General features: G+C 41.4%; 1 protein-coding gene across 1 annotated transcript in view; it reads right to left on the bottom strand.

The window, feature by feature from the left end:
* LOC115127406 (dedicator of cytokinesis protein 3-like) overlaps window positions 1–20,609 on the bottom strand; it is a 311,415-nt gene that overhangs the window by 55,626 nt on the left and 235,180 nt on the right. Inside the window, 2 exon segments of the mRNA XM_065000744.1 lie at window positions 17,287–17,347; window positions 20,136–20,231. Of these exon segments, the coding sequence (XP_064856816.1) occupies window positions 17,287–17,347; window positions 20,136–20,231 (157 nt within the window).

The following is a 20,609-nucleotide window of genomic DNA, read 5'->3' as shown; positions in this document are numbered from 1 at the left end:
TGTTACCAGTTGACAGTACAGACAGAGTCTATAGTATGTTACCAACAGGTTGACAGTACAGACAGAGTCTACAGTATGTTACCAGTTGACAGTACAGACAGAGTCTTTAGTATGTTACCAGTTGACAGTACAGACAGAGTCTATAGTATGTTACCAGTTGACAGTACAGACAGAGTCTATAGTATGTTACCAGTTGACAGTACAGACAGAGTCTATAGTATGTTACCAACAGGTTGACAGTACAGACAGAGTCTATAGTATCTTACCAACAGGTTGACAGTACAGACAGAGTCTATAGTATGTTACCAGTTGACAGTACAGACAGAGTCTATAGTATGTTACCAGTTGACAGTACAGACAGAGTCTACAGTATGTTACCAGTTGACAGTACAGTTGTATCTTACCAACAGGTTGACAGTACAGACAGAGTCTATAGTATGTTACCAGTTGACAGTACAGACAGAGTCTATAGTATGTTACCAGTTGACAGTACAGACAGAGTCTACAGTATGTTACCAGTTGACAGTACAGACAGAGTCTATAGTATGTTACCAACAGTTGACAGTACAGCCAGAGTCTACAGTATGTTACCAGTTGACAGTACAGACAGAGTCTATAGTATGTTACCAGTTGACAGTACAGACAGAGTCTATAGTATGTTACCAGTTGACAGTACAGACAGAGTCTACAGTATGTTACCAGTTGACAGTACAGACAGAGTCTATAGTATGTTACCAGTTGACAGTACAGACAGAGTCTATAGTATGTTACCAACAGGTTGACAGTACAGACAGAGTCTATAGTATCTTACCAACAGGTTGACAGTACAGACAGAGTCTATAGTATCTTACCAACAGGTTGACAGTACAGACAGAGTCTATAGTATGTTACCAGTTGACAGTACAGACAGAGTCTACAGTATGTTACCAGTTGACAGTACAGACAGAGTCTACAGTATGTTACCAACAGGTTGACAGTACAGACAGAGTCTATAGTATGTTACCAGTTGACAGTACAGACAGAGTCTATAGTATGTTACCAGTTGACAGTACAGACAGAGTCTACAGTATGTTACCAGTTGACAGTACAGACAGAGTCTATAGTATCTTACCAACAGGTTGACAGTACAGCCAGAGTCTACAGTATGTTACCAGTTGACAGTACAGACAGAGTCTATAGTATGTTACCAGTTGACAGTACAGACAGAGTCTACAGTATGTTACCAGTTGACAGTACAGACAGAGTCTATAGTATGTTACCAGTTGACAGTACAGACAGAGTCTATAGTATGTTACCAACAGGTTGACAGTACAGACAGAGTCTATAGTATCTTACCAACAGGTTGACAGTACAGACAGAGTCTATAGTATCTTACCAACAGGTTGACAGTACAGACAGAGTCTATAGTATGTTACCAGTTGACAGTACAGACAGAGTCTATAGTATGTTACCAGTTGACAGTACAGACAGAGTCTATAGTATCTCACCAACAGGTTGACAGTACAGCCAGAGTCTACAGTATGTTACCAGTTGACAGTACAGACAGAGTCTATAGTATGTTACCAGTTGACAGTACAGACAGAGTCTACAGTATGTTTCCAGTTGACAGTACAGACAGAGTCTACAGTATGTTACCAGTTGACAGTACAGACAGAGTCTATAGTATCTCACCAACAGGTTGACAGTACAGACAGAGTCTATAGTATGTTACCAGTTGACAGTACAGACAGAGTCTATAGTATCTTACCAACAGGTTGACAGTACAGACAGAATCTATAGTATGTTACCAGTTGACAGTACAGACAGAGTCTATAGTATCTTACCAACAGGTTGACAGTACAGCCAGAGTCTACAGTATGTTACCAGTTGACAGTACAGACAGAGTCTATAGTATGTTACCAGTTGACAGTACAGACAGAGTCTATAGTATGTTACCAGTTGACAGTACAGACAGAGTCTACAGTATGTTACCAGTTGACAGTACAGACAGAGTCTATAGTATGTTACCAGTTGACAGTACAGACAGAGTCTATAGTATGTTACCAACAGGTTGACAGTACAGACAGAGTCTACAGTATGTTACCAGTTGACAGTACAGACAGAGTCTTTAGTATGTTACCAGTTGACAGTACAGACAGAGTCTACAGTATGTTACCAGTTGACAGTACAGACAGAGTCTATAGTATGTTACCAGTTGACAGTACAGACAGAGTCTATAGTATCTTACCAACAGGTTGACAGTACAGACAGAGTCTATAGTATCTTACCAACAGGTTGACAGTACAGACAGAGTCTATAGTATGTTACCAGTTGACAGTACAGACAGAGTCTATAGTATGTTACCAGTTGACAGTACAGACAGAGTCTACAGTATGTTACCAACAGGTTGACAGTACAGACAGAGTCTATAGTATGTTACCAGTTGACAGTACAGACAGAGTCTATAGTATGTTACCAGTTGACAGTACAGACAGAGTCTACAGTATGTTACCAGTTGACAGTACAGACAGAGTCTATAGTATCTTACCAACAGGTTGACAGTACAGCCAGAGTCTACAGTATGTTACCAGTTGACAGTACAGACAGAGTCTATAGTATGTTACCAGTTGACAGTACAGACAGAGTCTATAGTATGTTACCAGTTGACAGTACAGACAGAGTCTACAGTATGTTACCAGTTGACAGTACAGACAGAGTCTATAGTATGTTACCAGTTGACAGTACAGACAGAGTCTATAGTATGTTACCAACAGGTTGACAGTACAGACAGAGTCTATAGTATCTTACCAACAGGTTGACAGTACAGACAGAGTCTATAGTATCTTACCAACATGTTGACAGTACAGACAGAGTCTACAGTATGTTACCAGTTGACAGTACAGACAGAGTCTTTAGTATGTTACCAGTTGACAGTACAGACAGAGTCTACAGTATGTTACCAGTTGACAGTACAGACAGAGTCTATAGTATGTTACCAGTTGACAGTACAGACAGAGTCTGTAGTATCTTACCAACAGGTTGACAGTACAGACAGAGTCTATAGTATCTTACCAACAGGTTGACAGTACAGACAGAGTCTATAGTATGTTACCAGTTGACAGTACAGACAGAGTCTATAGTATGTTACCAGTTGACAGTACAGACAGAGTCTACAGTATGTTACCAACAGGTTGACAGTACAGACAGAGTCTATAGTATGTTACCAGTTGACAGTACAGACAGAGTCTATAGTATGTTACCAGTTGACAGTACAGACAGAGTCTACAGTATGTTACCAGTTGACAGTACAGACAGAGTCTATAGTATCTTACCAACAGGTTGACAGTACAGCCAGAGTCTACAGTATGTTACCAGTTGACAGTACAGACAGAGTCTATAGTATGTTACCAGTTGACAGTACAGACAGAGTCTATAGTATGTTACCAGTTGACAGTACAGACAGAGTCTACAGTATGTTACCAGTTGACAGTACAGACAGAGTCTATAGTATGTTACCAGTTGACAGTACAGACAGAGTCTATAGTATGTTACCAACAGGTTGACAGTACAGACAGAGTCTATAGTATCTTACCAACAGGTTGACAGTACAGACAGAGTCTATAGTATCTTACCAACAGGTTGACAGTACAGACAGAGTCTATAGTATGTTACCAGTTGACAGTACAGACAGAGTCTATAGTATCTTACCAACAGGTTGACAGTACAGCCAGAGTCTACAGTATGTTACCAGTTGACAGTACAGACAGAGTCTATAGTATGTTACCAGTTGACAGTACAGACAGAGTCTATAGTATGTTACCAGTTGACAGTACAGACAGAGTCTACAGTATGTTACCAGTTGACAGTACAGACAGAGTCTATAGTATGTTACCAGTTGACAGTACAGACAGAGTCTATAGTATGTTACCAGTTGACAGTACAGACAGAGTCTACAGTATGTTACCAGTTGACAGTACAGACAGAGTCTATAGTATGTTACCAGTTGACAGTACAGACAGAGTCTATAGTATGTTACCAGTTGACAGTACAGACAGAGTCTATAGTATCTTACCAACAGGTTGACAGTACAGACAGAGTCTATAGTATCTTACCAACAGGTTGACAGTACAGACAGAGTCTATAGTATGTTACCAGTTGACAGTACAGACAGAGTCTATAGTATCTTACCAACAGGTTGACAGTACAGACAGAGTCTATAGTACCTTACCAACAGGTTGACAGTACAGACAGAGTCTATAGTATGTTACCAGTTGACAGTACAGACAGAGTCTATAGTATGTTACCAGTTGACAGTACAGACAGAGTCTACAGTATGTTACCAACAGGTTGACAGTACAGACAGAGTCTATAGTATGTTACCAGTTGACAGTACAGACAGAGTCTATAGTATGTTACCAGTTGACAGTACAGACAGAGTCTACAGTATGTTACCAGTTGACAGTACAGACAGAGTCTATAGTATCTTACCAACAGGTTGACAGTACAGCCAGAGTCTACAGTATGTTACCAGTTGACAGTACAGACAGAGTCTATAGTATGTTACCAGTTGACAGTACAGACAGAGTCTACAGTATGTTACCAGTTGACAGTACAGACAGAGTCTATAGTATGTTACCAGTTGACAGTACAGACAGAGTCTATAGTATGTTACCAACAGGTTGACAGTACAGACAGAGTCTATAGTATCTTACCAACAGGTTGACAGTACAGACAGAGTCTATAGTATCTTACCAACAGGTTGACAGTACAGACAGAGTCTATAGTATGTTACCAGTTGACAGTACAGACAGAGTCTATAGTATGTTACCAGTTGACAGTACAGACAGAGTCTATAGTATGTCACCAACAGGTTGACAGTACAGCCAGAGTCTACAGTATGTTACCAGTTGACAGTACAGACAGAGTCTATAGTATGTTACCAGTTGACAGTACAGACAGAGTCTACAGTATGTTTCCAGTTGACAGTACAGACAGAGTCTACAGTATGTTACCAGTTGACAGTACAGACAGAGTCTATAGTATCTCACCAACAGGTTGACAGTACAGACAGAGTCTATAGTATGTTACCAGTTGACAGTACAGACAGAGTCTATAGTATCTTACTTACAACAGGTTGACAGTACAGACAGAGTCTATAGTATGTTACCAGTTGACAGTACAGACAGAGTCTATAGTATCTTACCAACAGGTTGACAGTACAGCCAGAGTCTACAGTATGTTACCAGTTGACAGTACAGACAGAGTCTATAGTATGTTACCAGTTGACAGTACAGACAGAGTCTATAGTATGTTACCAGTTGACAGTACAGACAGAGTCTACAGTATGTCTACCAGTTGACAGTACAGACAGAGTCTATAGTATGTTACCAGTTGACAGTACAGACAGAGTCTATAGTATGTTACCAACAGGTTGACAGTACAGACAGAGTCTACAGTATGTTACCAGTTGACAGTACAGACAGAGTCTTTAGTATGTTACCAGTTGACAGTACAGACAGAGTCTACAGTATGTTACCAGTTGACAGTACAGACAGAGTCTATAGTATGTTACCAGTTGACAGTACAGACAGAGTCTATAGTATCTTACCAACAGGTTGACAGTACAGACATAGTCTATAGTATCTTACCAACAGGTTGACAGTACAGACAGAGTCTATAGTATGTTACCAGTTGACAGTACAGACAGAGTCTATAGTATGTTACCAGTTGACAGTACAGACAGAGTCTACAGTATGTTACCAGTTGACAGTACAGACAGAGTCTATAGTATGTTACCAGTTGACAGTACAGACAGAGTCTATAGTATGTTACCAACAGGTTGACAGTACAGACAGAGTCTACAGTATGTTACCAGTTGACAGTACAGACAGAGTCTATAGTATGTTACCAGTTGACAGTACAGACAGAGTCTATAGTATGTTACCAGTTGACAGTACAGACAGAGTCTACAGTATGTTACCAGTTGACAGTACAGACAGAGTCTATAGTATCTTACCAACAGGTTGACAGTACAGCCAGAGTCTACAGTATGTTACCAGTTGACAGTACAGACAGAGTCTATAGTATGTTACCAGTTGACAGTACAGACAGAGTCTATAGTATGTTACCAGTTGACAGTACAGACAGAGTCTACAGTATGTTACCAGTTGACAGTACAGACAGAGTCTATAGTATGTTACCAGTTGACAGTACAGACAGAGTCTATAGTATGTTACCAACAGGTTGACAGTACAGACAGAGTCTACAGTATGTTACCAGTTGACAGTACAGACAGAGTCTTTAGTATGTTACCAGTTGACAGTACAGACAGAGTCTACAGTATGTTACCAGTTGACAGTACAGACAGAGTCTATAGTATGTTACCAGTTGACAGTACAGACAGAGTCTATAGTATCTTACCAACAGGTTGACAGTACAGACAGAGTCTATAGTATCTTACCAACAGGTTGACAGTACAGACAGAGTCTATAGTATGTTACCAGTTGACAGTACAGACAGAGTCTATAGTATGTTACCAGTTGACAGTACAGACAGAGTCTACAGTATGTTACCAACAGGTTGACAGTACAGACAGAGTCTATAGTATGTTACCAGTTGACAGTACAGACAGAGTCTATAGTATGTTACCAGTTGACAGTACAGACAGAGTCTATAGTATGTTACCAGTTGACAGTACAGACAGAGTCTATAGTATGTTACCAGTTGACAGTACAGACAGAGTCTATAGTATGTTACCAGTTGACAGTACAGACAGAGTCTATAGTATCTTACAGTACAGACAGAGTTGACAGTACAGACAGAGTCTATAGTATGTTACCAGTTGACAGTACAGACAGAGTCTATAGTATCTTACCAACAGGTTGACAGTACAGACAGAGTCTATAGTACCTACCAACAGGTTGACAGTACAGACAGAGTCTATAGTATGTTACCAGTTGACAGTACAGACAGAGTCTATAGTATGTTACCAGTTGACAGTACAGACAGAGTCTATAGTATGTTACCAACAGGTTGACAGTACAGACAGAGTCTATAGTATGTTACCAGTTGACAGTACAGACAGAGTCTATAGTATGTTACCAGTTGACAGTACAGACAGAGTCTACAGTATGTTACCAGTTGACAGTACAGACAGAGTCTATAGTATCTTACCAACAGGTTGACAGTACAGCCAGAGTCTACAGTATGTTACCAGTTGACAGTACAGACAGAGTCTATAGTATGTTACCAGTTGACAGTACAGACAGAGTCTACAGTATGTTACCAGTTGACAGTACAGACAGAGTCTATAGTATGTTACCAGTTGACAGTACAGACAGAGTCTATAGTATGTTACCAACAGGTTGACAGTACAGACAGAGTCTATAGTATCTTACCAACAGGTTGACAGTACAGACAGAGTCTATAGTATCTTACCAACAGGTTGACAGTACAGACAGAGTCTATAGTATGTTACCAGTTGACAGTACAGACAGAGTCTATAGTATGTTACCAGTTGACAGTACAGACAGAGTCTATAGTATCTCACCAACAGGTTGACAGTACAGCCAGAGTCTACAGTATGTTACCAGTTGACAGTACAGACAGAGTCTATAGTATGTTACCAGTTGACAGTACAGACAGAGTCTACAGTATGTTTCCAGTTGACAGTACAGACAGAGTCTACAGTATGTTACCAGTTGACAGTACAGACAGAGTCTATAGTATCTCACCAACAGGTTGACAGTACAGACAGAGTCTATAGTATGTTACCAGTTGACAGTACAGACAGAGTCTATAGTATCTTACCAACAGGTTGACAGTACAGACAGAGTCTATAGTATGTTACCAGTTGACAGTACAGACAGAGTCTATAGTATCTTACCAACAGGTTGACAGTACAGCCAGAGTCTACAGTATGTTACCAGTTGACAGTACAGACAGAGTCTATAGTATGTTACCAGTTTACAGTACAGACAGAGTCTATAGTATGTTACCAGTTGACAGTACAGACAGAGTCTACAGTATGTTACCAGTTGACAGTACAGACAGAGTCTATAGTATGTTACCAGTTGACAGTACAGACAGAGTCTATAGTATGTTACCAACAGGTTGACAGTACAGACAGAGTCTACAGTATGTTACCAGTTGACAGTACAGACAGAGTCTTTAGTATGTTACCAGTTGACAGTACAGACAGAGTCTACAGTATGTTACCAGTTGACAGTACAGACAGAGTCTATAGTATGTTACCAGTTGACAGTACAGACAGAGTCTATAGTATCTTACCAACAGGTTGACAGTACAGACAGAGTCTATAGTATCTTACCAACAGGTTGACAGTACAGACAGAGTCTATAGTATGTTACCAGTTGACAGTACAGACAGAGTCTATAGTATGTTACCAGTTGACAGTACAGACAGAGTCTACAGTATGTTACCAACAGGTTGACAGTACAGACAGAGTCTATAGTATGTTACCAGTTGACAGTACAGACAGAGTCTATAGTATGTTACCAGTTGACAGTACAGACAGAGTCTACAGTATGTTACCAGTTGACAGTACAGACAGAGTCTATAGTATCTTACCAACAGGTTGACAGTACAGCCAGAGTCTACAGTATGTTACCAGTTGACAGTACAGACAGAGTCTATAGTATGTTACCAGTTGACAGTACAGACAGAGTCTATAGTATGTTACCAGTTGACAGTACAGACAGAGTCTACAGTATGTTACCAGTTGACAGTACAGACAGAGTCTATAGTATGTTACCAGTTGACAGTACAGACAGAGTCTATAGTATGTTACCAACAGGTTGACAGTACAGACAGAGTCTATAGTATCTTACCAACAGGTTGACAGTACAGACAGAGTCTATAGTATCTTACCAACAGGTTGACAGTACAGACAGAGTCTATAGTATGTTACCAGTTGACAGTACAGACAGAGTCTATAGTATGTTACCAGTTGACAGTACAGACAGAGTCTATCGTATCTCACCAACAGGTTGACAGTACAGACAGAGTCTACAGTATGTTACCAGTTGACAGTACAGACAGAGTCTATAGTATCTTATCAACAGGTTGACAGTACAGACAGAGTCTACAGTATGTTACCAGTTGACAGTACAGACAGAGTCTATAGTATCTCACCAACAGGTTGACAGTACAGACAGAGTCTACAGTATGTTACCAGTTGACAGTACAGACAGAGTCTATAGTATGTTACCAGTTGACAGTACAGCCAGAGTCTATAGTATCTTACCAACAGGTTGACAGTACAGACAGAGTCTATAGTATGTTACCAGCAGGTTGACAGTACAGACAGAGTCTACAGTATCTTACCAACAGGTTGACAGTACAGACAGAGTCTATAGTATGTTACCAGTTGACAGTACAGACAGAGTCTATAGTATGTTACCAGTTGACAGTACAGACAGAGTCTATAGTATGTTACCAGTTGACAGTACAGACAGAGTCTATAGTATGTTACCAGTTGACAGTACAGACAGAGTCTATAGTATGTTACCAGTTGACAGTACAGCCAGAGTCTATAGTATCTTACCAACAGGTTGACAGTACAGACAGAGTCTATAGTATGTTACCAGCAGGTTGACAGTACAGACAGAGTCTACAGTATGTTACCAGTTGACAGTACAGACAGAGTCTACAGTATGTTACCAGTTGACAGTACAGACAGAGTCTACAGTATCTTACCAGCAGGTTGACAGTACAGACCGAGTCTATAGTATGTTACCAACAGGTTGACAGTACAGACAGAGTCTATAGTATGTTACCAGTTGACAGTACAGACAGAGTCTACAGTATGTTACCAGTTGACAGTACAGACAGAGTCTACAGTATCTTACCAACAGGTTGACAGTACAGACAGAGTCTACAGTATCTTACCAACAGGTTGACAGTACAGACAGAGTCTATAGTATGTTACCAGTTGACAGTACAGACAGAGTCTACAGTATGTTACCAGTTGACAGTACAGACAGAGTCTATAGTATGTTACCAACAGGTTGACAGTACAGACAGAGTCTATAGTATGTTAACAGTTGACAGTACAGACAGAGTCTATAGTATGTTACCAGTTGACAGTACAGACAGAGTCTATAGTATGTTACCAGCAGGTTGACAGTACAGACAGAGTCTACAGTATCTTATCAACAGGTTGACAGTACAGACAGAGTCTACAGTATGTTACCAGTTGACAGTACAGACAGAGTCTACAGTATGTTACCAGTTGACAGTACAGACAGAGTCTACAGTATGTTACCAGTTGATAGTACAGACAGAGTCTACAGTATGTTACCAGTTGACAGTACAGACAGAGTCTACAGTATGTTACCAGTTGACAGTACAGACAGAGTCTATAGTATCTTACCAGTTGACAGTACAGACAGAGTCTACAGTATGTTACCAGTTGACAGTACAGACAGAGTCTATAGTATGTTACCAGTTGACAGTACAGACAGAGTCTATAGTATCTTACCAACAGGTTGACAATACATACAGAGTCTATAGTATGTTACCAGTTGACAGTACAGACAGAGTCTATAGTATGTTACCAGTTGACAGTACAGACAGAGTCTACAGTATGTTACCAGTTGACAGTACAGGCAGAGTCTATAGTATCTTATCAACAGGTTGACAGTACAGACAGAGTCTACAGTATGTTACCAGTTGACAGTACAGCCAGAGTCTATAGTATCTTACCAACAGGTTGACAGTACAGACAGAGTCTATAGTATGTTACCAGTTGACAGTACAGACAGAGTCTATAGTATGTTACCAGTTGACAGTACAGACAGAGTCTATAGTATGTTACCAGTTGACAGTACAGACAGAGTCTATAGTATGTTACCAGTTGACAGTACAGACAGAGTCTATAGTATGTTACCAGTTGACAGTACAGACAGAGTCTACAGTATGTTTCCAGTTGACAGTACAGACAGAGTCTATAGTATGTTACCAGTTGACAGTACAGACAGAGTCTACAGTATGTTTCCAGTTGACAGTACAGACAGAGTCTACAGTATGTTACCAGTTGACAGTACAGACACAGTCTATAGTATCTTACCAACAGGTTGACAGTACAGACAGAGTCTATAGTATCTTACCAACAGGTTGACAGTACAGACAGAGTCTATAGTATGTTACCAGTTGACAGTACAGACAGAGTCTATAGTATGTTACCAGTTGACAGTACAGACAGAGTCTATAGTATCTCACCAACAGGTTGACAGTACAGCCAGAGTCTACAGTATGTTACCAGTTGACAGTACAGACAGAGTCTATAGTATGTTACCAGTTGACAGTACAGACAGAGTCTACAGTATGTTTCCAGTTGACAGTACAGACAGAGTCTACAGTATGTTACCAGTTGACAGTACAGACAGAGTCTATAGTATCTCACCAACAGGTTGACAGTACAGACAGAGTCTATAGTATGTTACCAGTTGACAGTACAGACAGAGTCTATAGTATCTTACCAACAGGTTGACAGTACAGACAGAGTCTATAGTATGTTACCAGTTGACAGTACAGACAGAGTCTATAGTATCTTACCAACAGGTTGACAGTACAGCCAGAGTCTACAGTATGTTACCAGTTGACAGTACAGACAGAGTCTATAGTATCTTACCAACAGGTTGACAGTACAGACAGAGTCTACAGTATGTTACCAGTTGACAGTACAGACAGAGTCTATAGTATGTTACCAGTTGACAGTACAGACAGAGTCTACAGTATGTTACCAGTTGACAGTACAGACAGAGTCTATAGTATCTTACCAACAGGTTGACAGTACAGCCAGAGTCTACAGTATGTTACCAGTTGACAGTACAGACAGAGTCTATAGTATGTTACCAGTTGACAGTACAGACATAGTCTATAGTATGTTACCAGTTGACAGTACAGACAGAGTCTACAGTATGTTACCAACAGGTTGACAGTACAGACAGAGTCTATAGTATGTTACCAGTTGACAGTACAGACAGAGTCTACAGTATGTTACCAGTTGACAGTACAGACAGAGTCTATAGTATGTTACCAGTTGACAGTACAGACAGAGTCTATAGTATCTTACCAACAGGTTGACAGTACAGACATTTACATTTACATTTAAGTCATTTAGCAGACGCTCTTATCCAGAGCGACTTATTACCAGTTGACAGTACAGACAGAGTCTATAGTATCTTACCAACAGGTTGACAGTACAGACAGAGTCTATAGTATGTTACCAGTTGACAGTACAGACAGAGTCTATAGTATGTTACCAGTTGACAGTACAGACAGAGTCTACAGTATGTTACCAACAGGTTGACAGTACAGACAGAGTCTATAGTATGTTACCAGTTGACAGTACAGACAGAGTCTATAGTATGTTACCAGTTGACAGTACAGACAGAGTCTACAGTATGTTACCAGTTGACAGTACAGACAGAGTCTATAGTATCTTACCAACAGGTTGACAGTACAGCCAGAGTCTACAGTATGTTACCAGTTGACAGTACAGACAGAGTCTATAGTATGTTACCAGTTGACAGTACAGACAGAGTCTATAGTATGTTACCAGTTGACAGTACAGACAGAGTCTATAGTATGTTACCAACAGGTTGACAGTACAGACAGAGTCTATAGTATCTTACCAACAGGTTGACAGTACAGACAGAGTCTATAGTATCTTACCAACAGGTTGACAGTACAGACAGAGTCTATAGTATGTTACCAGTTGACAGTACAGACAGAGTCTATAGTATGTTACCAGTTGACAGTACAGACAGAGTCTATAGTATCTCACCAACAGGTTGACAGTACAGACAGAGTCTACAGTATGTTACCAGTTGAAAGTACAGACAGAGTCTATAGTATCTTATCAACAGGTTGACAGTACAGACAGAGTCTACAGTATGTTACCAGTTGACAGTACAGACAGAGTCTATAGTATCTCACCAACAGGTTGACAGTACAGACAGAGTCTACAGTATGTTACCAGTTGACAGTACAGACAGAGTCTATAGTATGTTACCAGTTGACAGTACAGCCAGAGTCTATAGTATCTTACCAACAGGTTGACAGTACAGACAGAGTCTATAGTATGTTACCAGCAGGTTGACAGTACAGACAGAGTCTACAGTATCTTACCAACAGGTTGACAGTACAGACAGAGTCTATAGTATGTTACCAGTTGACAGTACAGACAGAGTCTATAGTATGTTACCAGTTGACAGTACAGACAGAGTCTATAGTATGTTACCAGTTGACAGTACAGACAGAGTCTATAGTATGTTACCAGTTGACAGTACAGACAGAGTCTATAGTATGTTACCAGTTGACAGTACAGCCAGAGTCTATAGTATCTTACCAACAGGTTGACAGTATAGACAGAGTCTATAGTATGTTACCAGCAGGTTGACAGTACAGACAGAGTCTACAGTATGTTACCAGTTGACAGTACAGACAGAGTCTACAGTATGTTACCAGTTGACAGTACAGACAGAGTCTACAGTATCTTACCAGCAGGTTGACAGTACAGACCGAGTCTATAGTATGTTACCAACAGGTTGACAGTACAGACAGAGTCTATAGTATGTTACCAGTTGACAGTACAGACAGAGTCTACAGTATGTTACCAGTTGACAGTACAGACAGAGTCTACAGTATGTTACCAGTTGACAGTACAGACAGAGTCTACAGTATGTTACCAGTTGATAGTACAGACAGAGTCTACAGTATGTTACCAGTTGACAGTACAGACAGAGTCTACAGTATGTTACCAGTTGACAGTACAGACAGAGTCTATAGTATCTTACCAGTTGACAGTACAGACAGAGTCTACAGTATGTTACCAGTTGACAGTACAGACAGAGTCTATAGTATGTTACCAGTTGACAGTACAGACAGAGTCTATAGTATCTTACCAACAGGTTGACAGTACATACAGAGTCTATAGTATGTTACCAGTTGACAGTACAGACAGAGTCTATAGTATGTTACCAGTTGACAGTACAGACAGAGTCTACAGTATGTTACCAGTTGACAGTACAGGCAGAGTCTATAGTATCTTATCAACAGGTTGACAGTACAGACAGAGTCTACAGTATGTTACCAGTTGACAGTACAGACAGAGTCTATAGTATCTTACCAACAGGTTGACAGTACAGACAGAGTCTATAGTATGTTACCAGTTGACAGTACAGACAGAGTCTATAGTATGTTACCAGTTGACAGTACAGACAGAGTCTATAGTATGTTACCAGTTGACAGTACAGACAGAGTCTATAGTATGTTACCAGTTGACAGTACAGACAGAGTCTACAGTATGTTACCAGTTGACAGTACATACAGAGTCTATAGTATGTTACCAGTTGACAGTACAGACAGAGTCTATAGTATGTTACCAGTTGACAGTACAGACAGAGTCTATAGTATGTTACCAACAGGTTGACAGTACAGACAGAGTCTATAGTATGTTACCAGTTGACAGTACAGACAGAGTCTACAGTATGTTACCAGTTGACAGTACAGACAGAGTCTATAGTATCTTACCAACAGGTTGACAGTACAGACAGTGTCTACAGTATGTTACCAGTTGACAGTACAGACAGAGTCTATAGTATCTTACCAACAGGTTGACAGTACAGACAGAGTCTATAGTATGTTACCAGTTGACAGTACAGACAGAGTCTATAGTATCTTACCAACAGGTTGACAGTACAGACAGAGTCTATAGTATGTTACCAGTTGACAGTACAGACAGAGTCTACAGTATGTTACCAGTTGACAGTACAGACAGAGTCTACAGTATCTTACCAACAGGTTGACAGTACAGACAGAGTCTACAGTATCTTACCAACAGGTTGACAGTACAGACAGAGTCTGTAGTATGTTACCAGTTGACAGTACAGACAGAGTCTACAGTATGTTACCAGTTGACAGTACAGACAGAGTCTATAGTATGTTACCAACAGGTTGACAGTACAGACAGAGTCTATAGTATGTTAACAGTTGACAGTACAGACAGAGTCTATAGTATGTTACCAGTTGACAGTACAGACAGAGTCTACAGTATGTTACCAGTTGACAGTACAGACAGAGTCTACAGTATGTTACCAGTTGACAGTACAGACAGAGTCTATAGTATCTTACCAGTTGACAGTACAGACAGAGTCTACAGTATGTTACCAGTTGACAGTACAGACAGAGTCTATAGTATGTTACCAGTTGACAGTACAGACAGAGTCTATAGTATCTTACCAACAGGTTGACAGTACATACAGAGTCTATAGTATGTTACCAGTTGACAGTACAGACAGAGTCTATAGTATGTTACCAGTTGACAGTACAGACAGAGTCTACAGTATGTTACCAGTTGACAGTACAGGCAGAGTCTATAGTATCTTATCAACAGGTTGACAGTACAGACAGTGTCTACAGTATGTTACCAGTTGACAGTACAGACAGAGTCTATAGTATCTTACCAACAGGTTGACAGTACAGACAGAGTCTATAGTATGTTACCAGTTGACAGTACAGACAGAGTCTATAGTATGTTACCAGCAGGTTGACAGTACAGACAGAGTCTACAGTATCTTATCAACAGGTTGACAGTACAGACAGAGTCTACAGTATGTTACCAGTTGACAGTACAGACAGAGTCTACAGTATGTTACCAGTTGACAGTACAGACAGAGTCTACAGTATGTTACCAGTTGATAGTACAGACAGAGTCTACAGTATGTTACCAGTTGACAGTACAGACAGAGTCTACAGTATGTTACCAGTTGACAGTACAGACAGAGTCTATAGTATCTTACCAGTTGACAGTACAGACAGAGTCTACAGTATGTTACCAGTTGACAGTACAGACAGAGTCTATAGTATGTTACCAGTTGACAGTACAGACAGAGTCTATAGTATCTTACCAACAGGTTGACAGTACATACAGAGTCTATAGTATGTTACCAGTTGACAGTACAGACAGAGTCTATAGTATGTTACCAGTTGACAGTACAGACAGAGTCTACAGTATGTTACCAGTTGACAGTACAGGCAGAGTCTATAGTATCTTATCAACAGGTTGACAGTACAGACAGTGTCTACAGTATGTTACCAGTTGACAGTACAGACAGAGTCTATAGTATCTTACCAACAGGTTGACAGTACAGACAGAGTCTATAGTATGTTACCAGTTGACAGTACAGACAGAGTCTATAGTATGTTACCAGTTGACAGTACAGACAGAGTCTATAGTATGTTACCAGTTGACAGTACAGACAGAGTCTATAGTATGTTACCAGTTGACAGTACAGACAGAGTCTACAGTATGTTACCAGTTGACAGTACAGACAGAGTCTATAGTATGTTACCAGTTGACAGTACAGACAGAGTCTATAGTATGTTACCAGTTGACAGTACAGACAGAGTCTATAGTATGTTACCAACAGGTTGACAGTACAGACAGAGTCTATAGTATGTTACCAGTTGACAGTACAGACAGAGTCTACAGTATGTTACCAGTTGACAGTACAGACAGAGTCTATAGTATCTTACCAACAGGTTGACAGTACAGACAGTGTCTACAGTATGTTACCAGTTGACAGTACAGACAGAGTCTATAGTATCTTACCAACAGGTTGACAGTACAGACAGAGTCTATAGTATGTTACCAGTTGACAGTACAGACAGAGTCTATAGTATCTTACCAACAGGTTGACAGTACAGACAGAGTCTATAGTATGTTACCAGTTGACAGTACAGACAGAGTCTACAGTATGTTACCAGTTGACAGTACAGACAGAGTCTATAGTATGTTACCAGTTGACAGTACAGACAGAGTCTATAGTATGTTACCAGTTGACAGTACAGACAGAGTCTATAGTATCTTACCAGCAGGTTGACAGTACAGACAGAGTCTATAGTATGTTACCAGTTGACAGTACAGACAGAGTCTATAGTATGTTACCAGTTGACAGTACAGACAGAGTCTATAGTATCTTACCAACAGGTTGACAGTACAGACAGAGTCTATAGTATGTTACCAGTTGACAGTACAGACAGAGTCTACAGTATGTTACCAGTTGACAGTACAGACAGAGTCTATAGTATGTTACCAGTTGACAGTACAGACAGAGTCTATAGTATCTTACCAACAGGTTGACAGTACAGACAGAGTCTACAGTATGTTACCAGTTGACAGTACAGACAGAGTCTATAGTATGTTACCAGTTGACAGTACAGACAGAGTCTACAGTATGTTACCAGTTGACAGTACAGACAGAGTCTATAGTATCTTACCAACAGGTTGACAGTACAGCCAATCTTCTTGTTCTCTGTCTCGTCTCCTTTCATGCAGTCCCTAAACAGAGAGAGGAACCGGTCCAGTTATTGGTGAATAGTAATGAATAGTAATGAATAGTAATGCATCTTATCTTCTGCCCTCCACGTTTACATAACAACAAGTGGAGACCTATCTCGTCTGGAGACCTATCTATCTAGTCTGGAGACCTATCTATCTCGCCTGGAGACCTATCTATCTAGTCTGGAGACCTATCTATCTCGCCTGGAGACCTATCTATCTAGTCTGGAGACCTATCTATCTAGTCTGGAGACCTATCTATCTAGTCTGGAGACCTATCTATCTAGTCTGGAGACCTATCTATCTCGCCTGGAGACCTATCTATCTCGCCTGGAGACCTATCTATCTAGTCTGGAGACCTATCTATCTAGTCTGGAGACCTATCTATCTAGTCTGGAGACCTATCTATCTCGTCTGGAGACCTATCTATCTCGCCTGGAGACCTATCTATCTAGTCTGGAGACCTATCTATCTAGTCTGGAGACCTATCTATCTCGCCTGGAGACCTATCTATCTAGTCTGGAGACCTATCTATCTCGTCTGGAGACCTATCTATCTAGTCTGGAGACCTATCTATCTAGTCTGGAGACCTATCTATCTAGTCTGGAGACCTATCTATCTAGTCTGGAGACCTATCTATCTCGCCTGGAGACCTATCTATCTAGTCTGGAGACCTATCTATCTAGTCTGGAGACCTATCTATCTCGCCTGGAGACCTATCTATCTAGTCTGGAGACCTATCTATCTCGTCTGGAGACCTATCTATCTCGTCTGGAGACCTATCTAGTCTGGAGACCTATCTATCTAGTCTGGAGACCTATCTATCTAGTCTGGAGACCTATCTATCTAGTCTGGAGACCTATCTATCTCGTCTGGAGACCTATCTATCTAGTCTGGAGACCTATCTAGTCTGGAGACCTATCTATCTCGCCTGGAGACCTATCTATCTAGTCTGGAGACCTATCTATCTAGTCTGGAGACCTATCTATCTCGTCTGGAGACCTATCTATCTCGTCTGGAGACCTATCTAGTCTGGAGACCTATCTATCTAGTCTGGAGACCTATCTATCTAGTCTGGAGACCTATCTATCTCGTCTGGAGACCTATCTAGTCTGGAGACCTATCTATCTCGCCTGGAGACCTATCTATCTAGTCTGGAGACCTATCTATCTCGTCTGGAGACCTATCTAGTCTGGAGACCTATATATCTCGTCTGGAGACCTATATATCTCGCCTGGAGACCTATCTATCTCGCCTGGAGACCTATCTATCTAGTCTGGAGACCTATCTATCTAGTCTGGAGACCAATCTATCTCGTTTGGAGACCTATCTATCTAGTCTGGAGACCTATCTATCTCGCCTGGAGACCAATCTATCTAGTCTGGAGACCTATCTATCTCGTCTGCAGACCTATATAGTCTGGAGACCTACCTATCTCGCCTGGAGACCAATCTATCTCACCTGGAGACCCATCTATCTCGCCTGGAGACCTATCTAGTCTGGAGACCTATCTAGTCTGGAGACCCATCTATCTCGCCTGGAGACCTATCTAGTCTGGAGACCTATCTCGTCTGGAGACCTATCTAGTCTGGAGACCTATCTATCTCGCCTGGAGACCTATCTAGTCTGGAGACCTATCTATCTAGTCTGGAGACCTATCTAGTCTGGAGACCTATCTATCTAGTCTGTAGACCTATCTAGTCTGGAGACCTATCTATCTAGTCTGGAGACCTATCTAGTCTGGAGACCTATCTATCTAGTCTGGAGACCTATCTAGTCTGGAGACCTATCGATCTCGCCTGGAGACCTATCTATCTCGTCTGGAGACCTATCTATCTAGTCTGGAGACCTATCTATCTAGTCTGGAGACCTATCTCGCCTGGAGACCTATCTATCTAGTCTGGAGACCTATCTCGCCTGGAGACCTATCTATCTAGTCTGGAGACCTATCTATCTAGTCTGGAGACCTATCTCGCCTGGAGACCTATCTAGTCTGTAGACCTATCTCGCCTGGAGACCTATCTAGTCTGGAGACCTATCTCGCCTGGAGACCTATCTATCTAGTCTGGAGACCTATCTAGTCTGGAGACCTATCTCGCCTGGAGACCTATCCATCTAGTCTGGAGACCTATCTAGTCTGGAGACCTATCTAGTCTGGAGACCTATCTATCTAGTCTGGAGACCTATCTATCTAGTCTGGAGACCTATCTAGTCTGGAGACCTATCTAGTCTGGAGACCTATCTATCTAGTCTGGAGACCTATCTATCTAGTCTGGAGACCTATCTAGTCTGGAGACCTATCTAGTCTGGAGACCTATCTATCTCGTCTGGAGACCTATCTCGCCTGGAGACCTATTTCGTCTGGAGATCTATCTATTTCGCCTGGAGACCTATCTAGTCTGGAGACCTATCTAGTCTGGAGACCTATCTATCTCGCCTGGAGACCTATCTATCTAGTCTGGAGACCTATCTAGTCTGGAGACCTATCTAGTCTGGAGACCTATCTATCTAGTCTGGAGACCTATCTATCTCGTCTGGAGACCTATCTATCTAGTCTGGAGACCTATCTAGTCTGGAGACCTATCTATCTCGCCTGGAGACCTATCTATCTAGTCTGGAGACCTATCTATCTCGCCTGGAGACCTATCTCGCCTGGAGACCTATCTCGTCTGGAGACCTACCTATTTCGTCTGGAGACCTATCTATCTCGCCTGGAGACCTATCTCGCCTGGAGACCTATCTCGTCTGGAGACCTACCTATTTCGTCTGGAGACCTATCTAGTCTCACCTGTAGTCCAGCAGTCGTTCCATCAGCCGTGTGACAGAGGTGACGAAGGAGATCCCCGTCTCCCTCCACGTCTCTTGCTCAATCTTCTCCAGCAGACTGGAGACAAAGACACACACAAACGCCTTATCAATCAATACCACCAAGGGCCTAGGTTTTGAGTGATCGCTGTGAGTACATCATTCGACAGGACGTAGAGAGGAGTTAGTGGCAGTAGGCCCAAAGAGCTGTGTTATCTTACCTGGGGTAAGGCCCAAAGAGCTGTGTTATCTTACCTGGGGTAAGGCCCAAAGAGCTGTGTTATCTTACCTGGGGTAAGGCCCAAAGAGCTGTGTTATCTTACCTGGGGTAAGGCCCAAAGAGCTGGGTTATCTTACCTGGGGTAAGGCCCAAAGAGCTGTGTTATCTTACCTGGGGTAAGGCCCAAAGAGCTGTGTTATCTTACCTGGGGTAAGGCCCAAAGAGCTGTGTTATCTT

This window comes from Oncorhynchus nerka, linkage group LG15 (genome assembly GCF_034236695.1).
Source record: "Oncorhynchus nerka isolate Pitt River linkage group LG15, Oner_Uvic_2.0, whole genome shotgun sequence".
In the NCBI taxonomy this organism is placed as follows: Eukaryota; Metazoa; Chordata; class Actinopteri; order Salmoniformes; family Salmonidae; genus Oncorhynchus; species Oncorhynchus nerka.
This window is presented reverse-complemented; position numbering and strand designations above follow the sequence as displayed.